Below are 13,516 nucleotides of genomic sequence, written 5' to 3'. Positions count from 1 at the left end.
TGCTGACAGCTCAGAGCCTGGAGCCTGCTTCGGATTCTACGTCTCTCCATCTCTCGGCCCCTCCCCTGGTCATGCTCTGTGTCACTCTGTCTCTCAATAATAAATAAACGTTAAAAAAAATTTTTTAAGGGAATCCCCTAGAGAACAAAGCCAACCCACCGGGTTGGTGGCCTGGAGAGATGGAATAAACCTGGGGGCCTGGTGGTGCCATCTTTGAGCCACTGGGCCAAGCAGTCTTGGGGCTGCTCCACCTCCAAGGAGGTAAGACACTTGGCTTATTGAAGCAGTTTACTCTTGGTTTTCTGTTATTTACAACCGAGAGTATCCAACTAATGCACGTCCTAAAGAAATTTCCTTTCTCCTTCTTGCAGCACCCCCTGGTTCCCCTCCAGAGGCGATCTTCCTCACCGAATAAATACAAGCTCATAGTTTTTTATAATTTTCTTTCATTTTTATTTAAGCTTTTCTACCTTTTCTTTAAAAAATTTTTTAAATGTTATTTGTTTTTGAGACACAGAGAGAGAGAGAGAGAGAGAGAGAGAGAGAGAGAGAGAGAGTCAGAGCACGAGCTGGGGAGGGGCAGAGAGAGACAGAGAGGGAGACACAGAATCCAAAGCAAGCTCCAGGCTCTGAGCTGTCAGCACAGAGCCTGACGCGGGGCTCGAACTTGGGATTTCTCTCTCCCTCTCTCTCCCCCTCCCCAACTCATGCTGTCTCAGTCTCTCTCAAAATAAATAAACTTAAAATTTTTTTTAAAGAATCAATGTTTTTATTTCTTTTTTCCTTTGTCCATTTGTTTTGTTTCTTAAACTCCACGAGTGAAATCGTATGGCTATTTGTCTTTCTCTGACTTATTTCACTTAGCATCACACTCTAGCTCTATCCGTGTTGTTGCAAATAGCAAGCTTTCATTCTTTTTCATGGCTAAGTAATATTCCATTGCGTGTTTGCACCCCATCTTCTTTATTCACTCATTTATCTCTTCATTCGGGTCTCAGGTCACATGTCATCTCCTGCAGTGGCCGTCCTGGCTGCCTCAATGGCCATTTCTTCCTCTCCCTGCTGGCCACAGGCATTGGCTGAGGCAGAGACACGTGCCCCATAACGGTTCACTCTGAGGGAATCCCACGGCCGGGGAAGACATTTTTCTCCTTGGACATGGCCTGGGACACATGTAGGTCCCAGAGCTGGGGGCAGCTGTCCTGTGATCACGAGAAGAGCCCACCCAAATGTAGGAGGAAGGTAACCACGAGGAGGCTGGAGTGGAAAGCCAGAAACTTCGTTGTTGGTGACATGTCGAGTTCTCAGACGAAGCCATCCCGAAGCCCTGCATGCCTCTGGGGCCACGCGGACCAAGAAAAAAGGCACTGCGTGACTCTGGGGCCTAGCAATCTTGACTGACAGCCCTTTAGAGAGGTCCGCAGTGACCGGCACCTCACTCCCCACTGGATCACAGTTTTATCATCGACACTGCACTTACCACTACCCGAGGGGATTATTTTTGTTTTCTTTTGCTAACTGTTCATGTCCAACCCACTAGAATAGGGGCCTCATCTGTTTTCATTCAAGTTGCTCCTGCGGGCTGCGGCACACAGGTGGTGCTCAATTAATGTTGTTGAATGCCCGACGCCTTGTTCGCCAACTGTTTCTTTTCTCCGTTTTTCTTTGATGTTGCCGTCCTCACTTCCCGGAATGTCCCCCAAGTCCCTTCTCTTGCTACTTGCTCATCCTCTAAACTGTAGGTCAAACATCAGATGCTCTGAGATCCTTCCCTGGATCTGTCTCCTCTGAGCTTAGGTTTCCTTCCCATCTTACGAGACTAATCACTCTCTGCAGTAAATGTCAGTCTGCATCTCTGGCTCCCTGGAGAAATCATGTGCTTAATCCATTTGACAGGTTTTAATGGAATGCCTCCTGGAAGCCAGGCACTATTCTAGAAGCTAGGAGCATAGCGCTGGACAAAACAATACAAATACTGTGTTCATGGATCCTACATTCTAGTGAGGGAAAGACAGTACTGAGTAAATAAGGAAAATATATGGCTCGATGGCTGGTGAAAATTCTCTGCAGGACAATGAAGTAAGGAGCGGGGAGATGAGGTGGGTGGGGGATGGGCAGGCTTAACTGAGGAGGTCAGAGGTGGCCTCACTGGGAAGGTGATATGTGAGCAAAGGCTCGAATGAGGTGAGGACTAAGCCAAGTGGATAAAAGGAGAGAAAGTGTTGCAGGAAAGAAACAGCAAAGGACCAGAGAAAGGAACTTCCTATGTCCTGGAAACACAGGGAGGCCCGTGTGGGTAGAATGCAGTGAGTCGCAGAGTAGAATGGAGAGAGAAGCGGCAGATGGTAATGGGACTGGATTTATACAGGGATTTGGGGTTTTACTCTGAGTAAATGACGAACCACTGGTGGATTCTGATCGTCACGGTGACACGGTGTGAGTTATATTTTTGAACGATCCCTCTCGTTCCTAGGTATGAGGCTTCTGCAACAGTTCCGGGAGGCGATGGCAGTAGCTCGCCCCAGGCTGGCAGTGGTGAAGGCAGAGAGAAGTGGTACAGCCTCAAGTATTTGCTGGCGGACTGAATGTGAGAGAAGTCAAGTCCAATGACTTCAAGGTTCTTGGTCTGACAAGCCGGATGGATAAAATTTTCACTGACAGGGACAAGAAAGAGAGCGGGAGGAGACCGTTAGGAAGGAAGACCAGGAGTTTGTTTTTGGATATGACCCCTAGACATCCAGGCAGAGATGCTGAACGGGCAGCGAGAGCGGAGCTGGGGAAGAGATCTAAGCTGAAGACACAAGTTTGAGAAACCTCAGCATGTGAATGTTATGTAAAGCCACGAAGTCCAGGACTGAACCTGGGGCCTGTGAACATTTAACGGTCACGGACAGGAAGAGGAACTAGCAGAGGAGATAAGGGGCAGCCACGGAAGTTGGATGGGAACCAGGAGGGTCTGGTATCCTGGAAACAAGGCAAGTGTTTCAAGGACTGGAGAATGACCAACCGTGCCAAATACCATTCACGAGAGGACCAAGAAGCAGCCATGGGATTACCATGGGGGTCACGGGTGACTTTGACAAGGCGGCAGGGACTGAAACTCTGCTGTGATCCATAGCTGGCCCTGGATAAACATTTTTTTTTAAGTTTATTTTTTTAGAGAGCGAGAACGCACATGCAAGTGGGGGAGGAGCAGAGAAAGAAGGGGAGAGAGAGAATCCCAAGCAGGCTCCACACTGTCAGCACAGAGATGGAACCCACGAACCCATGAGATTATGACCTGAGCCGAAATCAGGAGTCAGATGCTTAACCGACTGAGCCACCCAGACGCCCCAATTTTAAATACATTTTTTATCTATACCTCTCTTTTTCCTCCCAATCCTCAAGACTGTAAGCTCCATGAGGTCGGTTTCTTTCACACATTCGCTAACGTATTACAGGCTCCTAGAGTAGTGCCTGGCAGATGCTACGGGATCACTAAATAACTGTTGATTCTATGAATGATTAATACATTACATTTAAAATTAGAAAACTAATATACAAAAGAATATGCCTACAAATCTGAATCCCCATGTCTAAGGAAGTACGTCCACAAGCGGTCAGGCACTGAGGTCCCTTAGCAGTCCCGCCCACTTCTCCAGCCCCCCAATCCCCCAGATCCGCCCCCGGCGCCCAGCAGGCTGTGTCCCTGCCGGCGACGCCTCCCGCCGCCACGAGGAGACGCTCGAGCCCGGGCGTCCTGGAAGCACAAACCTAGTCCCACGTGACCCGCGCCGTAACCACGTGATCGGCGTCGCACCCGGTGGGCGTCACGTGACGGACTCAGCTTTCCTCCAATCGTTGTGCGCCTTTCGGGGATTCCACCTAGGACCCAGGCCTTCATTTAAAACACCCCACTCTCCCGCCAGCCAAACGGGACGCCTGCCTGCTTCCAGCTGGATAGCGGTGTCTCTTAAATGTCTTCTTCTAAAGCGGCTTCAGGAGGCGCGGGCCTACAGCGCGATCAGTCCCGGAAGTGACGTCTCCCAGAGGGGCCGGAAGTGGCAGTGGAGGGAGGGAAGATGGCGGAGGTGGTGAGTCCGGTGCCCGGGGCGGGGCGGAGGGAGCCAGGGGAGGTGGGTAGAACCCGAGGCCCCCCAGTAGCCGACCCTGGCGCCGCGCTGTCTCCCCAGGGGGAGATAATCGAGGGCTGCCGCCTGCCCGTGCTTCGGCGGAACCAGGACAACGAAGATGAGTGGCGTGAGTGACGTCGGGGGGCGGGGCTAAGGAACCTGAGGGCGAGGGGCGGGAGGGAGTCAACCGAACCCTCGGGAGGGGGTGGGGCCTCTATAATCCTGGGGCGGGCGGGGCGCAGATACCCGGGAGGGGCGTGGCTCTCAGCCGCTCGGAGACGGACAGGGCGGGGCCTGGAGAGGGGGCGGCACTTGGTGACTAAAAAGGGGTTTGGGCGAAGGCTTCCAAGTGCTGGGGATCCAGTCTGGGGGTGGAGATCAGGTCTTAGGAGGGTGGATCCTCATCGCCTGGCTCGTCTAAGGCTCCTGCCTGTGCTGTTCCCACAGCCTTGGCCGAGATCCTGAGTGTGAAGGACATCAGTGGCCGCAAGCTTTTCTACGTTCATTATATTGACTGTGAGTTCTAGGTTGGGGTGAGGTAGGGCTGCAGGGTGGGGTTGGGAGGCAGCCTCTGGCATTCCTTCCTGAGCCATCCCCACTGCTACAGTCAACAAACGCCTGGATGAATGGGTGACCCACGAGCGGCTGGACCTAAAGAAGATCCAGTTCCCCAAGAAAGAGGCCAAGACCCCCACCAAGAACGGACTTCCTGGGTCCCGCCCCGGCTCTCCAGAGAGAGAGGTGGTGAGTAGGTCCCGTGCTTCACCTTTTTTCTCCTGCCTCCTACTTTTCTCATCTCTTGGCCTCAGGGGCTCCTGGATGGGTAGGAGTCCACACCCTTCCACTCTGGCTTCAGCTTGCAAAGGATGGGGGCCAAATTCCAGATGTAGCTTCCAGAGTCCAGTAGCTATTCCTATGTCCTTGAGAGGGCAGAGGGTGGGGTTTGATCACTCCACGCTGAGGGGCCCCTACTCCCCTTCCCCATCCCACAACCATCCCCACCCCAGAGGAAGACCCTGGACCTATCTCTACAGCCGGCCTCCGCCCAGGCCAGCGGGAAGACCTTGCCAATCCCGGTCCAGATCACACTCCGCTTCAACCTGCCCAAGGAGCGGGAGGCCATTCCCGGTGGCGAGCCTGACCAGCCGCTCTCCTCCAGCTCCTGCCTGCAGCCCAACCACCGCTCAACGGTACCCTCAGCAATTCCAGGGACCTTGCTTTCCTCTTAGGTCCCACCTTCTCTACCTTCTGACCCACCTTTCTTGGTTTCTCTCTGCAGAAACGGAAGGTGGAGGTGGTTTCACCAGCAACTCCAGTGCCCAGCGAGACAGCGCCAGCCTCAGTTTTTCCTCAGGTAAGTTCCCCAAACCCTTGTTTTCTTCTTCGCTTCTCCCCTCTGGCGGCCTCTTTAAAGCTCATCTCACGGCCACCTTTTCCGTTCCTACAATTTCATCTGCAGAATGGATCCGCCCGTAGGGCAGTGGCAGCTCAGCCAGGACGGAAGCGAAAATCAAATTGCTTGGGCACTGATGAGGTAGGTCTGGGGAAGAGGAAAGCTCGGTGAAAAGGAGGGGACACAGGCAGGGTGGAGAGTTCAGTGACTGGCTTAAAAATAAATAAGAGGTTGGGGCGCCTGGGGGGCACAGTCGCTTGAGCGTCTGACTTCTGCTCAGGTCATGGTCTCCCAGTGAGTTCAAGCCCGCCTCGGGCTCTGTGCTGACCGTTCAGAGTCTGGATCCTGCTTTGGATTCTGTGTCTCCTCTCTGTGCCCCTCCCGTGCTCATGCTCTGTCTTTGTCTGTCTCTCAATAATAAACAAATGTTAAAAAAAAATTTTTTTTAATGAATAAATAAGAGGTTGTAGGCAGTGAAGGATCTAGGTAGGGTTATGAGCCAGGCAGAGCTGGTCCAGATCAGTCACTGGGTGATCTTTTTCAAACTACAATTGAAACCTTTCCTAGTTTCCTTTTCTTTTCCTGGAAAGTGCCGAATATAGTACCACACTACCCCATAGGGTTGTTGTTAGGCTCGAACAAGGAAAGCTATGGAAGGGTTACGTGAGCTGTGTCCTGTAACCTGGTGTTCTCCACTGGCCCTGGGCAGGACTCCCAGGACAGCTCAGATGGAATACCGTCGGCTCCACGCATGACTGGCAGCTTGGTGTCTGACCGCAGCCACGACGACATCGTTACCCGGATGAAGAACATCGAGTGCATCGAGCTGGGCCGGCACCGCCTGAAGCCGTGGTACTTCTCCCCGTACCCACAGGAGCTTACCACATTGCCCGTCCTCTACCTCTGCGAGTTCTGCCTCAAGTACGGCCGTAGCCTGAAGTGTCTGCAGCGTCACTTGGTATGAGGGGTCCCAGGAGGCTGCCTGCCTGCTGCCCTCCACCCTGCCCCTGCCTCTGATCCTCCTGTCTTCCTCAGACCAAGTGTGACCTGCGACATCCTCCAGGCAATGAGATTTACCGCAAGGGCACCATCTCTTTCTTTGAGATTGATGGACGTAAGAACAAGGTCTGTGGCTCAGGGGCAGTGGGGAGCCATTGGCACTGGTGGTGTAGGGGTGAGTTAAATGAGCAGCTTCCTCCTGCTCAGGAACACACTGAGCAGTCTGATCAGCAGATTAGTTTATCCCATTTTTATGGAGTTCCTGCCGTAGGGCGGGTGTGGGGAGGTATAAAGATGACCAGTAACTAGACAAAGGCTCTAAGTGTTCACAGTCTGGAAAAAACAGATTTGCCAGTATCTTCAGATTCCAGGGATAAGTGTCGTGAAACATAGGGCGGGGGGGAGGGGAGGGGGCTCAGATCCAGAGGAGATGGCCGGCGGAACTTCACAGAGGAGGTCATCTTTGATCCTTGACACAAGGGGAAGGTGGGTAAGGGAGTCACAAGCAGGAGGGTCCTGAAGGGTAGGCCTGGACGTACAGGTGGTGTGAGGGCTCAAGACCATTTGGGCCGAAAGGCAGAGAGCATGAGGCAAGGTTCTTACAAGAAGCAGAGCTCAGGTGGTGAGAATAAGGTCAGTTGGGGGAGGACTAGGGGTCACTGCAGGTTTGGGCTTCAAACCTGCCTCAGTCTGTGGCTGCGGGAAGGAAGGAGTAATCTGGAGGGACCGTTAGGACTGTGAGGTCATTCCCAGGGCAGAGAGGGCAGTGAGGGAGAAGCATCTTGAAGGGCAGGTGAGAGCTCTGGCGTGGGTGCTGGGGAAGCTTGCAGGAAGACGCTTTAACTGCTGTTCTTTGTGGTTAAATGTGGATTTAGGCATCCAGATGGCAGTGCCCAGCAGGTGGTTAAAAAGCCACGTCTGGTATGCAGGAGAAAAACTTGTGTAGAGGTAGAGCAGCAAGATTAATCATTTTGCTGGGCAACCCCGGAGGCTGTTCCCTTTCAGTTTCAGAACACCTAATCTCCATTGTAGGATAGGAGGTCAGCCTCCAGTAGGTGTGACCGCGGGCCAGAGAGTGTTGTGGTTTTGGACAGGTAGATTCCTAGGACCGTCACCTGGGTAGAGCTGCTCATAAGCCGTGGCAGTCTGCCTTCCTGGAAACACGCTGCAATTTGTTGACTGTTGTCAACTACAGCAGAGGGCAGTGGAAGCCCCCTGGGCGAGACTTAGGTGGAGGTATGGCGCCCGGGGGTAAGCCCGCCCAGCCCACCAGCAAGGCAGGTGGTCAGGCACCATCGTGGAGCTGGTATATGGGCTCAGCACTGAGAAGTCGCTCTGCCTGAGTGGCAGGGACAGCCTGACCGATTGAATGGATCAGACCCCGGGGAGGAAGGCTCATCACCTATCAGCCCCGGGTAAAGAAACTAAGTGACTACGTTTAAGACTGGGTACCCAGAATGGTGACAGGCCTTTTCCTTTGCAGAGTTATTCCCAGAACCTGTGTCTCCTGGCCAAGTGTTTTCTCGACCATAAGACATTGTACTATGACACAGATCCCTTCCTCTTCTATGTCATGACCGAGTATGACTGTAAGGGCTTCCACATCGTGGGCTACTTTTCCAAGGTGAGCACTCACCTGGATCCTCTCTCGGCCCTGCCCTGAGCTGTGTCCCCCTCCTCACTCACCCACCCCTGCTTTCTAGGAAAAGGAATCCACGGAAGACTACAACGTGGCCTGCATCCTGACCCTGCCTCCCTACCAGCGCCGGGGCTACGGCAAGCTGCTGATCGAGTTCAGTGAGTACCTGTGCCCTCGGCCAGGGGCTGGGGTTGGGTACTGGCGGGCCCGGCACCAGTGCCCCTGTTGTGCCTCCCTCTTAGACATGCCAGGCTACTGTCAGCCCTGCTGTGCAGCCCCATCACCAGGGGAGCTGGCCAGAAATAAAGATGAGACTCTCCTGAGGTTCTCTTCCATTCTCAGCGTGACTGCCCTGCTCGTTTGTTAGGTTCTCAGCCCCTCACTCCTCCTTGGCTAAGGTTCTAAGCACCACCCAACTTTCCCCAAATCTGACTCATAGGCTCCTGCCGAGGGCCACGGGCAGAGGCCAGGTGAGCCACTGTTGTTTATCTGTCTGCTTCTGTGCCGTCATACAAGTTCCTAGGTGAGGACCGGTGCCTCCGTTTCCCTAGTTGTTGCCTGAGCCTTGCAGACAGATGATCAGAATGTCATCAAACATCAAAATGGTGTTAACTCAGCAAATTTTTGTGTGGATTTGGCCTCTGCTTCTTGGATTCAGGCAGATCAGTCTCTTTAAAGCCCAGAAGGGACTCTGTCCCTCGTAATACATGAACTCTTCCCTGTTCCTCCAACTGCAACCCCTTCTGCTTCCCAGTATCTTATCTCCACTTCAATCAACTCTCTACTCACTGAATCCTTGGGATAACCAAGCTCTGACCTGGGAGATGGGAGGGAGCGTTAGCTGTTTGGTGAAGACACAGAGGCTTGACTTAATCCAGGTCGTGGTCCATTTGAGGAATTTTATTAGTAGAATGATGCTGGATGGTGGCACATCCCCAGGAAGCCCTCAGTCTGGTAGAGCAGGCAGATACTTAAAATGCATCTAAGCTTGGGAGATCAGACCTCAGTGGAGACAGGTTATGGTCAAGGTCACCAAGATGTGCTCAGTTCTCCCCAGCAGGAGCAGACCGGTGCACCAGAAGCACCCATTCCAGGCAGTTCTTGAGGACAGGTGGAAGTTCACTGGGGAGGGGCCAGGAGTTCCCTGCAGCCAAGGAGGTGAGTGTGGCCTCCAGCTGATCTGTCAGGACTCCACATGCACTGGTGGGCCCGGCAAAGTTGAGTAGAAGCCTGGGTTCGCCCCTGTTCCCTTCTGTTGCTGCCTTTCTCTAAAGAACCGGCCTCTCTGTCCCTCTCTCCACCAGGCTGCTGGTGGAAGTCACAGGAGATTGGACAAGAGGATAAGACTGGCAGATAAAGATAGGGAGGAGTGGGGCAGAAAGGGCCATGGCCCAACATAGTTGATGACTGAGGGCGAAGGGCTTTTACGAGTAAGGGGACGCCCCGGACCCTGAGGAAGAAAGAGAATGAAGACTCTGCCAGGAGACCTGAAGCCACACAGGCTTTTGCAGCAGCTGAGGGGCTCGCTGGAAACTGTCTGCCAGTGCCCAGTAGTCAGCAGGGCAGAGGAGGACAGAGGGGGGAGGGGAGGAGGGAGTCCCTGGGGAGATCAGGTAACCCGCTGAAGAACGACCTGACCTGGGGGGTGCATTGGCACCGCTCTCTTTGCTTTACCTCCCTTCTTTTTTTTTTAATGTTTATTTTTGAGAGAGAGAACACACATGTGTGCCACGTGCCATGCACACACTGGGGAGGGGCAGAGAGAGGGAAGGAGGATCCAAAGCAGGTTCCATGCTGATGGGAGAGTGCTTGATATGGGGCTCAGACCGGCAAACCGCGAGATCATGACCCAACCTGAAGTCAGACGTTCAACCAACCAAGCCACCCAGGCACATCTCTCCTTGCTTCGTGTCAGCACCTAGCTAGGCCTAGCCTGGTCCTGGAGCCCTGATGGCCCTCAGGTAGCAACCAGGGGGACTGATTTGACTATAAGTCCAAGAACCCTCAGGCCTAGATGAGAGGTGGGGTCTGCCTTCCCTCCTCACATACCCTAGCAGAAAGAGTCTGGAATGATGAAAATCAGAGGCACTTTCTTTTCCTAAGCCATTTTCTCTGCATTCCCCGCCCCCTGCTCTGCCTATAAGCCCTCACTGGCTCCTGAGTATCCCTCCTAGTTGACTGTGGCTTCTACCCTAGGTCCCACCACAGCAGAGGTCAAGAGTGAATGCTCATTAGTTCTTTGCGGGGAAACTGAGACACCACAGACAAGCCCCTTATGCCAGGTCACAGAACGACCACCTGGCAGGGCCAAGATGGGGCCCCAGCAGTCTATTTCCATAACCCACACTCTGAAACACTGGTTGCACAAAGCTGTGACCGCTTACCCACCCCTTCCTGCTCTGTTGCCGTAGGCTATGAACTCTCCAAAGTGGAAGGGAAAACAGGGACCCCTGAGAAGCCCCTCTCAGACCTTGGCCTCCTATCCTACCGGAGCTACTGGTCCCAGACCATCCTGGAGATCCTGATGGGGCTGAAGTCAGAGAGTGGGGAGAGGCCGCAGATCACCATCAAGTGAGCCTGGCCCTACCTACCCCGGGGGTGCATGGCATGCCCTGTCCTCACTCCTGGGGTTCCTGGGAGGCTTGGGGCAGAGACGAAGGTCCCCAGAGAACCTGATCTTTGCCCTCCCACAGCGAGATCAGTGAAATCACCAGCATCAAGAAGGAGGATGTCATCTCCACTCTACAGTACCTCAACCTCATCAATTACTACAAGGTAGGGGCTGGCAGGGGGAGACAGGTTTGTGTAGGGCTGCAGAGTGCGTGCCCCACATGGGCTGACCCCATCCCCCATCTCCCCTCCAGGGCCAGTATATCCTCACACTTTCGGAGGACATCGTCGATGGGCATGAACGAGCTATGCTCAAGCGTCTCCTTCGGATCGACTCCAAGTGTCTGCACTTCACTCCCAAGGACTGGAGCAAGAGGGGAAAGTGGTGACCAGGCACTGTCCACAGCAGTGGCAACAAAAGCACGCGGGGCTGACAGCACATCCCACCCCTTCCAGGGTCCCCAGGAGGCATACCAAGGGAGGTGGGGCTGAGGACAGCTCCATAAAGAGAGGACGGGCCTCATAGGGCCTGGGCCGGCTGGGGCCCAGCACCAAGGCGAGCTCGGGGCTCAGGTCAACTCCAAGGTCAGCTGACCGCAGGTCTGGGCCTGCTAGGAACCAGGGACCGGAGGGAGCCAGGCAGCTGTGTACAGTGACATGGGGGAGGGGGGGGGGGTGCACTCTGTACAGAGGACTAGTGGTTGTAAAAATTCCTTTTGTAAAGTAGGAGTTGGGGGGAGGGTGGGTACTGGCTGCAAAATTCTGGCCTCTCTTGCCCTCACTGCTCCTTGGCAATAAATTGTTTCTGTAGGCCAGAGCCACGAACGTTTCTTGTGGGAGAAAGGGCAATGCCAGCTCAGGGGCTCCAAGGTGCCCACAAACTCACAGGTGCTGTGAAAAGCTCATTTATTTGGGGTGATGGAATCAGCGGCTCCAAAGTGAAGAGCTGGTTTACTGGGGTGAAGGGACCAGTGGCTTTCAATTTCAGGTTCCGGTTCTCAGTCCTCAGGCACCTGTGCGTGAATCTGCAACAGGAGTCACCTCTACCACTGGATTTTTGACATGTCGTGACTGGGTGGCCCACCTACTCTGGGAGGGACCCAGCTACTCAGAATGACAGCCCCTTCTAGACAGGTCAGAGCCACGCTCCCCCTGATCAGTCCAGTCCTCCATTCAGACCCAGGCTCCACCTGCCCCATTGTGCTCCCCCGCCCCGAAGCCCCAAATCCACTGCGGGGGGCAAGATTCTGGATAACCTAGGCAATAAGCTTGAAGTCAGAGAGGAACGGACGGGGCCTGGAAGAGGGCACATCCATCTACTCACCGCGGCAGCGAGACTGGGCCAGGTTAGGGCCCCGCGCACTTTGGCATCCGGACCGGGGATGGTCTCCAGGCCCCACAGCGTGAAGCCACTGAAACTAGCGGTGGCTCCAATGAACCGGTCCTGGGGAGGGAGCTCGGCTAAACACTGGGGCCACCGCTCCCGCCCGCATCCCCCCTCCAGCCCTATCCCCCCCCACCGACCCGCCCCCGTGCTCACAAAGTCCCGCTCCAGCGCCTCTGGGGGTTCCACCAGCTCCTGCTGCTCTTGCTCGTTGTCATTCGACGAACCCTCCGAGAAGCCCTTCCCCACCAACCCCTCTCCCTTTTCTTCCATCACGTAGCCCACGAGCCCGGGCGGCACCACCACCTCCTCGCCGCGTAGTTTGCGGCCCCGAAACGACACTTCCAGTCCTGTAGGAGACAGGCGCGGGGCCTCAGTGAGGGCCCGATTCAGGCCTAGTGGGGCAGCCTCCCTGGGGCCCTCCCGCCATCTCCAGTGGACCACGATCCCCAGGAGCCCTCGAGCCGCTCCTCGCCGAGAAGAGAGTGGCGCGGGCGCGGGGGCTGCCGGGAGCTGTAGTCCGGTCGTGAGTGCTCACCGTCGGGACCCTGGCGGATGGCTGGGGTGAAGAAGCGCCCCACGGGGGCAGGCCGGCTAACCAGAACCTCGCAGGGCAGAAGGTGCAACGTGGCGGGAGGTGCGTCGCGCAGCGTGCCGGGGCGCAAGTGGATTCGGCATTTCTCGACGGCCGCTTCATCGCTGCTCTCCATCCTCTGCCGCGATTCTGCCACTCGCTGGCTAAGGCCAAAGCTGGCGCGTAAAGCACGCGGAGCCTGTCGGGAGGCCGGAGACGGTCAGCGCAGAGCCTCCTGGGAGGCGTAGTCCTTCCTTGAGGCTCCTCTGCGAGCCCCGTGTCTCTGTGTTAAAGTCCCAGCCATTTTTTCTTGAAAATGTTTTTCAGTGGTACGTTATTGTTGCAAAAAATGAAAACTATTTCGAAAAGTATTCTTTTCATGTCATTGGTAAGAAGAGTTGTTTGTTTTACTGGGGACATCAGCCTTCCTCAAATGTGTTGAAGATGTTTTATCTGAGTTTGTGGTTGGTTTTCCCAACTGTGACATGTTTTTTGTTTTTGTTTTTGTTTTTTTTGTAAATTTATCAACCTTTTCCTCTTATGTCTTTTTTGTGTTCGCAATATTTGTTTTTTTAGTTTCCTAACTCTTCCGTAATGTTTATTTGTTCAGATGCCCAACTTAGATATGTTTTGACAAGTTATTTCATACCACAAGTATGTACAAAACTGGTAATTAAGGTTAAAACTGCAGTTAATTTATAGATTTGAGAAAGCGAAACACACCTCCAGACACCCAGGTGTTGGCGGTGGTATTCTGTTACACATGAACAATTTCACAGACCATCAACATTAAACAAAGTTATTC

General features: G+C 54.1%; 2 protein-coding genes across 6 annotated transcripts; one reads left to right on the top strand and one right to left on the bottom strand.

Annotated features, from left to right (window-relative positions):
- Nucleotides 1-3,820: 3,820 nt before the first annotated feature.
- Nucleotides 3,821-11,568, top strand: KAT5 (lysine acetyltransferase 5). 5 transcript variants are annotated; one of them, XM_025915465.2, is made up of 14 exons: nucleotides 3,832-4,073; nucleotides 4,173-4,239; nucleotides 4,560-4,628; nucleotides 4,720-4,856; nucleotides 5,147-5,302; nucleotides 5,392-5,466; nucleotides 5,572-5,646; nucleotides 6,215-6,463; nucleotides 6,541-6,630; nucleotides 7,988-8,128; nucleotides 8,208-8,301; nucleotides 10,555-10,714; nucleotides 10,837-10,918; nucleotides 11,008-11,568. In XM_025915465.2, exons 1-14 carry the CDS (start codon nucleotides 4,062-4,064, stop codon nucleotides 11,140-11,142), a joined length of 1,542 nt encoding a protein of 513 aa, XP_025771250.1. In that variant the 5' UTR covers nucleotides 3,832-4,061; the 3' UTR covers nucleotides 11,143-11,568. The 5 variants fall into 5 exon arrangements, with proteins under 5 accessions (XP_086533020.1, XP_025771249.1, XP_025771250.1 ...); XM_025915464.2 differs by having other exon boundaries at nucleotides 3,830-4,239; XM_025915467.2 differs by lacking the exon at nucleotides 5,147-5,302 and having other exon boundaries at nucleotides 3,835-4,073.
- A 74-nt stretch (nucleotides 11,569-11,642) lies between these two features.
- On the bottom strand, nucleotides 11,643-12,917 carry RNASEH2C (ribonuclease H2 subunit C). The gene is made up of 4 exons (XM_086676895.1): nucleotides 12,676-12,917; nucleotides 12,294-12,487; nucleotides 12,078-12,197; nucleotides 11,643-11,778 (listed from the first exon to the last, which is right to left on the bottom strand). The coding sequence occupies exons 1-4, from the start codon at nucleotides 12,845-12,847 to the stop codon at nucleotides 11,752-11,754; spliced, it is 513 nt and encodes a 170-aa protein (XP_086533021.1). The 5' UTR covers nucleotides 12,848-12,917; the 3' UTR covers nucleotides 11,643-11,751.
- Between the last annotated feature and the right edge of the window lie 599 nt (nucleotides 12,918-13,516).

This window comes from Puma concolor, chromosome D1 (genome assembly GCF_028749965.1).
Source record: "Puma concolor isolate L17-30 chromosome D1, mPumCon1.1.hap2, whole genome shotgun sequence".
In the NCBI taxonomy this organism is placed as follows: domain Eukaryota; kingdom Metazoa; phylum Chordata; class Mammalia; order Carnivora; family Felidae; genus Puma; species Puma concolor.
Note: the sequence above shows the minus strand (reverse complement) of the source record. Positions and strands in the feature narration are given on the sequence as shown.

Bases quoted from the DNA above. Each gene is read 5' to 3' on its own strand.
- KAT5 (XM_025915464.2), top strand. From the start codon at position 4,062: ATGGCGGAGGTGGTGAGTCCGGTGCCCGGGGCGGGGCGGAGGGAGCCA. The intron at 4,240-4,559 runs GTGAGTGACGTC...CTGTTCCCACAG, and splicing joins GGACAACGAAGATGAGTGGC to CCTTGGCCGAGATCCTGAGT. The intron at 5,467-5,571 runs GTAAGTTCCCCA...TTTCATCTGCAG, and splicing joins CAGCCTCAGTTTTTCCTCAG to AATGGATCCGCCCGTAGGGC.
- RNASEH2C (XM_086676895.1), bottom strand. From the start codon at position 12,847: ATGGAGAGCAGCGATGAAGCGGCCGTCGAGAAATGCCGAATCCACTTG. The intron at 12,488-12,675 runs GTGAGCACTCAC...TGTCTCCTACAG, and splicing joins CATCCGCCAGGGTCCCGACG to GACTGGAAGTGTCGTTTCGG. The intron at 12,198-12,293 runs GTGAGCACGGGG...CTCCCTCCCCAG, and splicing joins AGGCGCTGGAGCGGGACTTT to GACCGGTTCATTGGAGCCAC.